This window comes from Ostrea edulis, chromosome 4, assembly GCF_947568905.1.
Source record: "Ostrea edulis chromosome 4, xbOstEdul1.1, whole genome shotgun sequence".
NCBI classification, from domain to species: domain Eukaryota; kingdom Metazoa; phylum Mollusca; class Bivalvia; order Ostreida; family Ostreidae; genus Ostrea; species Ostrea edulis.
In genome coordinates, this window is record NC_079167.1 from 36,079,179 (window position 1) to 36,093,107 (window position 13,929).

At 35.2% G+C, this 13,929-nt stretch overlaps 1 protein-coding gene and 1 long non-coding RNA gene across 2 annotated transcripts; both read left to right on the plus strand.

Moving 5' to 3' along the window:
• The first annotated feature begins 2,356 nt into the window (after window positions 1–2,356).
• LOC125670496 (uncharacterized) lies at window positions 2,357–4,363 on the plus strand. The gene has a single exon (XM_048905702.2). It carries the CDS (start codon window positions 2,662–2,664, stop codon window positions 3,814–3,816), a length of 1,155 nt encoding a protein of 384 aa, XP_048761659.1. The 5' UTR covers window positions 2,357–2,661; the 3' UTR covers window positions 3,817–4,363.
• Window positions 4,364–8,336: 3,973 nt separating this feature from the next.
• Window positions 8,337–9,232, plus strand: LOC130054089 (uncharacterized). The gene is made up of 2 exons (XR_008802358.1): window positions 8,337–8,613; window positions 8,959–9,232. It is a non-coding gene; the product is annotated as an uncharacterized LOC130054089 (long non-coding RNA).
• The last annotated feature ends 4,697 nt before the right edge of the window (window positions 9,233–13,929 follow it).

The window sequence follows — 13,929 nt, forward strand, 5'->3', positions numbered from 1 at the left end:
TATATGCTGAAATCTGTATTTATGTAGCAACTATCAAACGTCATACGAGATTTATTATACCCGACGCAACGAAGTTGCGGAGGGTATAATGTTTTTGATACGTCAGTCAGTCCGTTAGTCCCTTTCTTGTCAGCGCAACTCCCCTGAGACCGCTCAAGAGAATTTCGTGAAACTTTGTAGTTAATAAGGACACACTGTGTAGATGTGCATATTCCCAGGAAAAATTCTGATTCAATAATTTTTGTGGGAGTTATGCCCCTTTTGAACTTAGAATTTCGAGCCTGTTTGTCCTGTTCTTGTCAACGCAACTCCTGAGAACGCTCAACAGAATTTTGTGAAACTTTGTAGTTAATAAGGACACGCTGTGTAGATGTGCATATTCCCAGAAAATTCTGTTTTAAGAATAATTTTGAGAGTTATGCCCCTTTCCAACTTAGAATTTTGAGCCTGTCTGTCCTATTCTTGTCAGCGCAACTCCTCTGAGACTGCTCAAGAGAATTTCGTGAAACTTTGTAGTTAATGAGGAAACACTATGTAGATTTGCATATTTCCAGGAAATTCTGATTCAATAATTTTTCTGGGAGTTATGTTACTTTTGAACTTAAAATTTCGAGCCCGTCTGTCCTGTTCTTGCAGTAATGCATAGCATTACCATTCATTATGATCCCGTGGGGATCGGTGTTAGAATAGGTCCTCAATACCCCTTGTTTGTCGTAAGAGGCGACTGTCACTAAATGGGGCGATTCTTCGGATGAGACCACAAAAAACCGAGGTCCCGTGTCACAGCAGGTGTGGCACGATAAAGATCCATCCCTGCTCAATGTCCATAAGCGCCAAGCATAGGCCTAAATTTTGCAGCCCTTCACCGGCATTGATGACGTCTTTATATGAGTGAAATATTATTGAGGGGACGTTAAACAGTATACAATCGACCATTCATGATGTGAGGCAAAGTCAACCAATGTTGGAGCATGGGGTATGTGAGCTTGCTCACCTCTGATTTCTTTCATTTACAAAGTGATATCGATTTTGCGTTCATTTGACCATGCAGCCCTCCTTCATATGGCCACGTTTCTGATATAAACTTCGAATGAAAATGAAGTAAATATCCTTCAATTCACCTGAAAACCTTATCTCGTTCTCTTTTCTTCTGGCATCGTCTCGATTAATACATCTGTACACACTGCAACAACGCACCATTGCTGTATCGATGAGTTGATTAAAACGTAAGAAGTGTTTTCCGTCAATTGAAACTTGTCCTGTGGAAGTATTTATGCGCATGCACGGAGAGCAGCTTCACAGTTACATTGAAGGACGAAACTGATTTGCCATTCTTATCATGAAAATGACGTATTTTTTCTGATGACGTCATGGGTCGAATACCAGGACTATCAAAGCAATCCAAAAAAATCAGGATAAGAGTGGTTACGATTTTGAACAATGACTAATTGCAGGAGGATTTTTACAGCTTTGGATCCTAAATTGTTATTTTGTATTTTCCACAGGTTGATCAGGAATTAATGGTACCGCAATAGCTGCCCTCGGCTTCTGAGTCACAATCAGTGGTTCTTAAACATCTTTTAAAAGTTCTTGACCGTTCTAAGATGGCGAATTCAGACTGAGCAGGAAAGTGTGACAGACGGACAGACAGACGAACGGACCAGAGGAACAACAATATACTCGAACTTTCTTTAGAAAGTGCAGGTATAATGATGGGAGAAAAGGCGTTAGGGCTTTAATGGGTCATCCTGATTTGTTTGTTTGGTAAATCATTCATATAAATTTCTTATGATGATATCGAGATATGTTGCCGAAAATGCCTAAGAGCTCAAATAGTCAAGTTAAATGTATTTTGCAATGTCTTTATTTATTTGTATTATTAAAAAGTTGCCAGACGCTTTATAAAGAATACAATCTCCGTCTCGATTGTGTTTTTTCTTCTTACATTACATCGTTCTCTTACGCCTGTTATCGCTGTATTTACAGATTAATCGATTATTCCCGATTCTTACCGATTACGACTACACATGCTTTAACCATATTTACAAAAGATTAAGTGATAGGCACGGTATTTCTAAATAATTGTTTCATAAAATCCTGATTAAATCTACTAGTAAATCCTCAAATAGCAGACCAGCTGATAAATTTTCTCCAAATTTTCAAGGTTTAACTTGTTATATTTGTCCTAACGGATCAAAGACCTGTGGAGGAAAACATTTTAACAATCTGCACAGTTTTTGTGGTTGTTAGAAACGACCGATTGTGGATTAATATATCAGAGACAGATCTTATGTACAGGTGCCAAAACTCCTTACGCGGTAAAACAAAAAAATCCGACAGATTAGCGCCGCGCAATTATTCCTTCTGCATAATTGCGTTGAATAAGATGTTAATAAAATCTTGAGCAATGGCTGTTGAAGCAAAGGCATTATAATGTTCAGCACCTTTCTGACAATGGTTTTAAAAGGATTTATGATTTTTATTGGATGAAAACAAAAGACGGAGAACTTTATCAAATTAAGGCAATCGGACAGAACATACATAACTGCTTCAAGGCGTGACAGCTCTTCTCTGACTATTATCTTGAATTACATTTGGACTTTTACAGTTATGAAGGGTTCCGGGCTGGAGTAGTGACAAAGTGGATTGAATTACAGAGGCATGGCATCAGTAATGCCTACCAAACCCGAACAGCAGAAACCTGTTCCTATACAGGAACTAGAGATTTCTCCCGACACATTGTCTTTCACCCAAGGTAAGGATGCGAAGAATATAAAAATCAAACAATTTCTATGCGTCCGCAATGTCATACCGAAAACGAACTTATATCAAGCAATCCTTTTGGAGAACAGGAGCCAGGATCGACATTTACAAAGGACGTTATCGAGTTTGTCAACAAGACAGCTCAAACATGCCAATTCTTTTGATCTCACCGCGAGGACTTTTATGGCCATGCAAGAAAGAAAGCAGAAAAAGTGGAAAAGGGAAGATGAGTTGAGACTATCTAGTATGAATCTTCCAAGTCTGCAAGGATCAGAGAATTTAACCCCAAATTTGGATGTGATGTATCACATGCCTGAATACTCAACGACAACAAAACAGAAACGTGGAAAATCTCGAGAAAAGGAGAAAACAAAATTTCCCAAAATGCCATACAATATCCGACGTGAACAAACTGAAATTGTAACTTACCACGATAAAACCTATATGACGAAATTACCAGAAATGGTTGAGGTTGATCAAGATGCGCTTCAACACTATGACATGTATCGTGGAAAGAAATATCTGAGTGCTGGTGCTTCTAAAACTGATGACAGATTCAAACACCTCACACAAACATTGAAACCTGCTCATTTGAAGGATTTGGACAAGTATCCTCTTGAAAATGCAACAAGTAAGAGTCGTCTTTCTAAGTACAGCAGTTCCTCTCGAGTTTCCTCCAGAGAATCTGACGATGATAACGTGTTTTCCCGCCACATGGCATCCAAACCGAGGCCGAGTTGGATGCTTACTCGTCCTGAGACATGTTCTGACGTAGTAGAAGGAACATTCACCCAGGGAACCAAACCCAGAAGGGAGATAACTGTGTCTTTTGAAGACCAACCAAAGAAAGCCAAACGAAGCGAAGAAATCCTTGAGTCATTTAGAACTATGGATGTGAAAAAATTAGCGAAATCTATTTTGAAAGATAAGAAAGAAAATACAAACACTGATGAGCAAGAAGCAGAGCCTACAGAGGAAAATACAGCAGGCGATAACAAAAAAGTGTTTGTCCCGGGAGTTAATGTGTACTATTCAACAAGCAAGGGACAATGAAAAGGACGTATGCAACAGTTAACATATTGTAACATCTTTCCCCCTCTCTCTCTCTCTCTCTCTCTCTCTCTCTCTCTCTCTCTCAATTTCTAGGCTAAGAAACTGTTCTTTCTTATTATTTGAATTAATAGCTTAATGTTCTTTAAATCCCAATAAACTGTTTTGCTACCTTCATATGACTAAGCGTTTACTGGCACACGCAAGTCTTTTCTGTAATCCAGTTCAATACAAGGGTATTGAACAATGTACCGTGTAACTTAAAACTCGGCTGCTTACTTTGATTTGTATATTTTACATCAAAAGGCATGTTCTGAGGTAATGAGTATGTTGTTGTTTCTGAGTTTAATGTCAGATTTCAATAGTATGATACTATAGAGACCGTGAACTAGCTTTGAAAGCATTGTCATGAGCATATAATGCCAAATCCGTGTGTTTGTTGGAGAAGTACATATGCATTTCAATCTGTTTGCACAGAAATGTGAAAACTATTTTTATGTGTGACGACCCTAAAAATGTTAAATTTTAAAGGAATAAATCTTAATTATATTTTGGCTCTTTTTCAACAATGGAAGAAGTCATCTCATTCTCAATACTAGAGAGCATTAGACGCGTTCACACTTACGGAAGTAACCTCTTATTTTGTGTCGAAAACCTGGAGCCCTAGGCCTGGAGGTTATAAAACTTTTATCGTACTCATACTCAAACTCAGCCATTTTTGTTTTGGGTATAACTCTGAGCAAGCTTTGAAACATACTCGAAAAATCTTGAGCATGTACTCCATTTGAGTGTGAGAATGATTTTATAAAAGTTTTATAACCTTCGCTTTTGAATATGTATACGATTTAGAGAACATAGTTTGAGTCTGAGTATGAGAATGTGCTCAAAAAAGTTTTATAACCTCCAGGCATCATTCGTGGGACCAGGGCTGTTTTTTCCCTAAACATTTCATTCTCTGTGAGATCTTGTACCGGCGACTAACCTTTTTGCTGTTTCAATATCTAGAAAAATTCAAATAAATTCAAAACATTGGAAGTGTAAGATTAATCTCCCGAAACAGCAAGATTTTTCGGGACGACCTGTCCCTTCCGCAGGTTCCAAAAAGCTTGAAATATTGATTAAACTTTTCTTGCTCTTTCAAAATGAAAGGACATTTTCAATATAATATTCACCATAGCCATGTACCAGTTTACAAAGTCCTCTGATAAGGTCAAACAAAGGTGTTATAACAAAAAAAGGCAATATAACGTGGACCAAATAGACCAAAGGCGTAATAAAGCGAAGTTAAAAGGCGTGATAATATGAAAGAAAGGCGTAATCATGTAAATCAAAGGCGTCATAATTATAGGTTATAGACTTTGTATGGGAAAATATGACGACCGAGTTTTTGGCGCGTAGACGGACCGAGCTTGCGAGGTCCGTTCGCGACAAAAAACGAGGTCGTCATATTTCCCATACAAAGTCTATAACCTTTTTATTATATACTTTCAATTTCATTTAGAAACTAACAATAATTTTATTTTTAACAATAACTATCGGTTTAACTGAGTAAAAGATGAAAAACACGAAAAATTTGAAAATTAACGGCGTAGAAATTTGATTGTGACGTAATGTTTGCGGGCCGGAATGTTTCCGGGCATATATCGTGTGATATATGCCCGCAAACTTTTAAAGAAAAAAGAAGAGATGAAATTGAAAGTATATAATAACTCAAAATACAGGCGTTTTTGAGCGTATCAATGGAGTAATAACACTAACCAACGGCGGTAAAACGCCAAAGAAAAGCGTAATAATGCCAACTTGAAAACCGACTTCTTTTTGGCAAGTCTCCTCATAGTGGAAGTATAGAGCATTTGTATGCAAGATATATTTAAATTAAGATTTTTAGTAAAAGATGGTACCTACACAATTAGTAATTGAGATGTGCCCTTTATGTTGGAAAATAGTATTGTGTTGTGGGTTTTTTTTTCTTCATGTTTTTTTTTAATTTATTTATTTATTTTACTTTGTAATGGATAATAAGAAATAAAAACCTACTCAAAATGAAGATTTTAAAACGCCATTATAAAAAATAGATAGATCTTGTTGTGGTTTGTTCCGTTTAAAAACAACCAACAAGAGACCCATGGGCCACAACGCTCACCTGAGTCACATTGTCCCTGCTGGTCTTCAGAAGATTTTTGAAAAATCTTTATCCTCTTTAATCCCACGACAAATTTTGACCCCATATTATGACCTAAACCTAGCCCCATGGGGTTGTGACTTAATTGAACTTGATTTCACAAAATATAGATATCACTAACATGGTCTTGTTGTTTTAGAGAAGATTTTTAAAAGATTTTATAAACATCCCCCCCCCCCCCTATATTCATGTATTATATAAAATTTGATCCCTGATTTTAGTCTAATCTGATTAAACCAGATCTTTGATCCGCTCCGATATTCTGATGTCGCTAATACAAATGATTATATGACCTTAGGTCACCAAAGTGCATGCTGATGTGACTCTATACAGGATGGCTTCTGATCTTCTGATCTTTGTATTAGCGACATCAGAATATTGGAACGGATCAAAGATCTGGTTTTAATCAGATTGGATTTTAGCCCCACCAATCTCCAGGGTCCATGAAAAAAGAAAATGAATTCCGAATGTTTCCATATTGATATGATATCGTGTGGTCTGGCTACTCTTAACAAATTTTTTATTTCCTATATATTCTCATTCAAAACTTCCTCCTGTATTTAAATGCGCATTTTGATATTTCAATATTTGATATCTCTCCAAATTGTAATGATATACATTTCCTCAATCTAATTAAAATCAGATCCTAGAATACGCTCACAATCGCTTCTTACGCAGAGTATACGGCGCGGATCTAAGAAGTCTGATTTTAATTAGATTGTACATTTCCTCGTGAACGCGCTGCCGTTGTAAACAATGCACGTTTGAATACCAATACAGTCCGTCCATTTTAGCGGCTGGGAATTCCGACAGAAATAAAAGTAGAATGTGAATATAAGATTGTACACAGTTTTCAAAATGAAAAGAATGGAATTAAATATTCTAAATTCCCCTTAAGTGGCGGATCTGGAAATTTTCTTATCATTCTTTAATGCAACATGCATTGTAAGTGTGGGATGGACATTTTTTCTAAGCGACGGACAAAGAACAAGAGGTGATGGACACCGATGGAATATTGGAACACGTACTCAAATGGAGCTGTAATAGAAGTTTTAAGGTACGCCTTGACAGAAGTGTACTGGAAAAATATTTGGAAGTTTCTTATACTTAAGTTTTGAAGCGGCTTTCAAAAAAAAAAAACCCAGAGATATACGACCCGAATCATAGGCAGAAAAAGTTGCGCTGTAAATCGGAGGTTTTCATGATTGACGGATCTGTAGCTCAATGGTTCATGCAAAAAATTCCCCATTGAGCTACAACTCTGCAGCTATACTTACATTTTTAACGTGCTTGAATCTTTTACAGACATTCTATAGTGAATAGACTATAGCTCTCTGGCGTTGATTTTGTTGATAACATTTATTTTAAAGATGTATTTGGTGTTGATGAATTGAGTAGACTTTAGAAGTGTTTCATAAGTCATCCAACCGCGTCGAGAAATGTCACGTTCTTTGTTCCAACCAGTACACTTTGTTTTTATTAAGAAATAAATTCATTATGAAAGCATGTTATTTGGTTTTGAAAAGTGAAGATAACGAGCAGTGAAAATTATAACATTTTATGAGCCTAATCTGCATAAAAGTATATGTTATAACCTAATAGATGTATTTACATTCACTGAATCTTTTCTCTTATATTCTATTGAAATTGACATTGCTTTCATCTGGGACAATGAATGTGTGTTTGTTGCACACTTACGGAAGCCGATAGGTGCCAGGGTATAGAATTAATATTTATTTATCTGGCGACCGCCACTTAATTTATATATGGCGGCTGCCAATTGCAAAAACAATGTAATTCGTATCGCTGAGTGATTATTTTGGAAAGATTTAGAATAGTACGCAAAAACGCAGCATCGTTTTTCAAAGTGTATAGGGACAGTCGGAGGAAAAATTGTCTTCTATAATTGTTGACAAGCAGAAAAGAAACCTAGAATATCTCTTTTGTCCAAACTTCGTACTCCTAAATTGGAGGGAGGGGGCTCCGTTCATCCTTCAATTGATCAGTTCATTCATTATTACATTTTTACCATTCATTACTACCACCAAAAGAGTGGGGTGGGGGCAATCCGCCAATTAATCTTATTTCACATGTGAAAATAATTTAGTTTGCATGTGAAAATAATAGAAATTGAACATTCAAAATAATGCAGGGTCAGCCCTGTGGTTCTACGTATTTAACAGTACAATCGAAAAACAATAATTTAATGCTCTTAATTGTGTATATATATATATATATATATATATATATATATATATATATATATATATATATATATCCCATACATATTACTAAGCATTGGGGAGGGATTGCATCCCTTTCATTTTGAGAGCGAGATAGAGAAAGTGAGAGGAATGAGGAACTGGAGTCGGTTATCTTATCTTGTATTGATAGAGAGCGCCACAGGCAAATCCGGCCCTGAACAAACAAAAAAAAGATAAATGTTGAGAAGATGGGTTATCAACAACCATTCTCGAATGCGATTTCGGAAAACACAAACACTACCTTTTACTTACGATGGCATCCAGTTGTGGTCATATGACAATTCCTGAACTTAGGAAAGAGTTAGAAAAGTTTGGAGCAAAGAAATTGGGAAGAAAGTGGTAACTTGTAAGAAGGTAAATAAACATTCAATGTTTTTATGTTCATCCAAGTAAAATATGATTAACGCAGTAAATAACTATCAATGGTGTTTAGATATTATCTAAATATGTTATAACAACGTATAATGAAACTAGGTGTTATCAGAAAGGAATTCTTGTAAAAGTTTGCAGATTTACCGAGCTAAACTAAACTTGAATTTCCTCGGCAATTCCAACATCGTTGCTATATTGCTTCATGTCTGCAGCAAAATAGAAACGCATTTTTATATTGAATAAAACGATACAGTGTTATAATCATTTGATTATTGCCACTATGTTTTACATTATAATGATCACCTGATAAGTGTTATTTGATTACAGACTTAATTGAAGCATATAGAAGAAATGAACATCGTGCAAGGACCGAAATTTCTGGACCTGAATTTATTATGATGTCACCCGATCCACAACTCTACAGGGACCTTCATTGTGATAAGAGCTTTTCAAATTAAAAGGAATGACAAATTCATTGACGAGATGAAGAGAAATTTTAATGAATTTTATGAAAGATATTTTAAGTCTGCTCTGTTAGAGAAAACGTTTTTCAAGACATACGTAAATGTACATGGAATAAATGTTTAAAAAATTAAATAAAGGTTTATTCTTTAATCACATCAATTTTTAATGGTGAATTATGCATAAGACGGCACTATGCAATTCTTAAAATTGCACAACATGAAACGGACATAAATAATTTTACAGGAAAGCTTTGTTTCAGAGCTATTCATAGGTTCTGTCAGTATTTTGAAAGTTTTGGCAAGTCCAATAATTCTTTCAATGTGTTCACGTTTGCTGGATATCTTTCTGTCCTCTATCACAGTAGCACAGGAGTCATTCCTAAAAATTGAATGAATTGTATCAATGATGCTTTGAATCAATTACTAAATTAGTAAGGGTTATACATACATGTACTAAAATATGTTTTTAGAACTTGCAGTATAATTTATCAAAGAGTAGCAAATAATATAACTACAAACATCTGCATCATTATGAACTTAATATATATATACAAAAGGATCGCATTTGTTTTTTGATTTAACTGAAACCTGTAAGATTTGTAAACAATGTTTTAAGTAGACATCAACATCAAAACACAGAATCCCATGCTAGCAGGTATGCATAAATTATCAACAGGGTGGATACTTTTGGACATATTTTGTGATTATATAGTAGTTATGAAATTGATCACTGTTCTTTATCTTCACTTTTTCATTATGGTGTTAAGAGATAATGGGTAGTAATAAATGACCAGTAATTGCAAGTGTCAGTGGGGATTCCTCGTGTGAGAGTGTTTGTAACCTTATCAGATTATTTTGCATGTGTAATAAATTGCCGATCCCATTAGCGGGTTTTTCTCAGTAAATGCGATATAAGTACTACACAAAATACTATATATCAACATTACTTTGTACATGTATATTATAAACAAAAATTCAAGATAAGCAATAGTTACCATGAAAACTAGTTTCACCACGTTTAATTGCGTGAATCCAGGCTTTTCTTCTTAACGAGTCTGATGGAAATACATGATGGCCACCCCTATTACAACAATACGGCACACAACAGCAAGTTCCGAGCATGTTTCAAAAGGATGTGTTTGACAGCAGATTGTTTACGTTTTTCTTCGATCGGTAACTACAGATAAAGTGCGAGGGTATTCCGATTCAGGGCCGAGTTTGTCTGTGGCGCCCCCTAATGAAAAGATAACCGCAGCCGGTTCCTCATTGAATAACTGGTGACAGCCATATAAATGATTTAAATTGAGTGGCGGCCGCCATATAAATTAAGTGGCGGCCGCCAGTTAATTTATATGGCGGCCGCCAGTTAAATTAACTGGCGGCCGCCAGATAATAAGTGGCGGCCGCCAGTTAAATTAAGTGGTGGCTGCCACATAAATTAAGTGGCGGCCGCCAGTTAAATAAATATTAATTCTATACCCTGGTACCTATCGGCTTCAGTACAAACTAGTTCGATCCGGTTTTTTAGTATCACCTGTCTGTGTAATCATTACCAAATAAGGAGGTCAAAGGGTGCATTGGCTGTTACGTTTAGTGTAATGAATGGGTCAATCATATGATATTTAGTACTTAAATCTAATTTGTATTTTAAAATAATACATGAAAATATAATTAAAAACAATAAAATGTGTTTCTTTGTTGTTTCATCTGGTGATGAAGTTAGCTACATGTAGCATTGCAGAAAAAATTCATAACCCGCTGTTTTACAAGGTGGGAAAAAAATCGTCAAAATATAGAAACTATGTTACTGAAAAATAAAATATGTCACTCTGTCCATTAATTGATTTGCATGTTATATATGAAACCAAACTATCATAAAAGTGAAGAATCTTGAGACGCTTTTAAAATCTCTCTGCTCGAGATTTCATACCGGGAATCAGATTAACTTTTAAAAAATTAAAAGACCCAGATTGAAATTTCGGTTTCAGATTAGCTAGGGTTATATCTCACAAACTTTTGGATCTTCTGGAGTTTTATAAGAAATTTTAGTCATATTCCACTTTTGCTCTAAATTGCTTGCTAAATTATATATTTACTTGAGGATGCCGATGTGTTTATGAATTTGCGTTAAATTATTTCCAGTAAGTACTATTAGCATTACGACTTTTTGGACTTTCGTGTTGGAAATCTTTTAAAATAGCCAAGAATCATTTTAGAGAGATGTTAGAGATTTCAATGATTAAAGTACATGTACTTTCTTTCAGAAAGACTGAAGAAATCTTTAAAGTAGGATTTAGGGAATTTTAGTCAGACTTTGATTTTCCAACGTAAGGCGTGTTGGAAGAGTTTACTGCGACAGGGGACTGCTGAATGAAGTTGAACCTAGAAACGTTTGGTTAATATTGCATCAGAGAATGCAAAAATATTAGATTGTAACTGTCACAGTAGCGTTTCATCTAGAACAAAGAAAATCATTTTTTTTTAAAGAGATCTATTGAAATTACGACGATCCCATAAAAAATGTGGAAAATTAGATTAACCGCAACGTTGAGAGGATTTTGCTGATATTCTTGGAATAGTTTTAAAGGTACATGTACTTGTCAATTTTAAAAGAAAATCGGAGTCAAATAAGAGCACGTGGGGTATTGATGAAGGAGAAGTGGTGAATGAGTTAAAGGGATATAACTCTGTATTATCTCGTGACGGGTACTATATTTCAATAGGGACCTTCTCTATGGTTGTAACAATAATAATGTATAATAGATACAACATTGTAAAATAACATAACTAAAATGAAAATAATTGAATTTACAATTGATCAAATTGTATGATAAATTTGAATCGCCAATTTGGGATGGTAAACATCTTTGATTTCATTTGATATACAATTTGGAGCATTTTCCCGCCGAATTGGCGCTTTTTATAGTCATGTGACATTAGAAAAGGGTTTTTATTTTTCATCTCGTCCTGTGTGTGGGTTTGAATTGTTCAGACTCTTATTAGTAATAGTTAAATATATTTCGCCATCGTGGTATGTTGATTTTCTCTTTAATTTTATGGATGCAATAGTATCACAACTAACGCTCTTGGTTGGATTGCTAAATGATCTAATAAAGTGTACCTTTTACTGTAGTAGCACCACACGTTGTTGAAATATTACAAGTTGTTAAACATAAAACCTTGAATTTATAATTTAGATAAGTTATAGTTTAGAATGTGTGGATAATGTAAAAAAAAAATAATAATGAAGAATACTTTTACCTGAACGTATTTTTCTCCCATGATATGCATGTACATGTACAACTTTGATGTACAGCTTTCCAAAGCTGTACTTAATCATTATATTGATATTACAATGCGAAGAATTTACCAGCCGTAAGAATGAATAGGTAGTTTGTAGTGTAAATACACTCGTACTTTTAGTTTATATTCACTGCTGGCTTTTTTCTTACATATTTTGTTATATTTAGCTATCGTATGTAAATCTCTTGAGGAAGGGACAGGTCGTCCCAAAAGTTTGACACGGTTGGTTAATTTAGTGCTTGTATAATTTTTGTATATGACCTTGTACCTATTTGGTGGATCCGGCATCGTATCGGGTGCTGTTGGAATGTAGTGGCTTACAGAGAGATGTATATACTGATGATAATGATTTACTAGTATTGAGAGATATAAATAGAGGGAATGACCAACACCAAACACAAACTAACCCTTCCTCTCGGTGATAATAAACAAAGTAAAATTACAACTAGCACTAAAACTACGCCACCAAACACACAGAATAACCCAGCAGTACTCTTCATATTGGCTGGTGTTAATGACTTCATACACTGTAGTTACCATCATATATGGAGGCGATACTACCATACATATTGTCGTTCGGTATATATTGTCGTTGGCGACGATATTTACATAACTTCACGGAATATATTGTCGTCCGTCGGCGCATATAGTGCCGACTACGACACGTGCCCTGCCCATCGCAGAAGGATAATTCGTACCCTCAAGTAGGACCCGGGGTCACCTGAAAGTAGTTCTTATATTTCAAATGCGCGTAATAATAAATACAAGTAAAACTCTTACCTGTTAGAAAAGGGTGAATATGCCTACTTTCTACATGACTGTCATTGTCGAAGCACAAACATTTCGGCAGGTAGACATACTCCAATTTACATTCTGTTATGAATCCTTTTATTAGATCTTTCCACTTTTCTGTGTTTTTCTTATGTTTATTAATTACTACTATTATCATTATCAATCTATATTTCTTTTCCTGGCGGAGTGATATTCATTAAGATGGTACATATTATTGGTGACAATATATACTGACACAAACCCTTATAATTATTAAATGCATATATAGCATCAGGTACAATCACATATACATCGAGTATGAGTGAGGCTTATTGAAATAAGTTTGGATTTTTTTAACAAATCAAACTCTATAGATTAGTTTAGTGACTACCATGCTTTGATTTACTGTAGTGAGAATTTCGTATTTTGATTTACTATAATAAAAACTTTGGTACTTAGATTTCGCAAGATGAAAACTGGTAATGTAATACCAAAATTTGCTATTCGGTTAAACTCGGAAGTATGTTTTTAATATCTAAAAGCTCATTTTCTGATAAAATTCAATCAAAAATGTAAATATATTATGAATGATGCATTTATAAACAGTAAGTAAATGTAGCGACCACTACACCAGTACTTGTTCGTGATCACATGTGGTTATACGTTAAAAAGCCGGGCCAATCACCCGCTACACCATCCCTACCCTTAATAATGATCTGTTTTCATTGCATCTCTTTATAGAGAGAGAGAGAGATGTGGT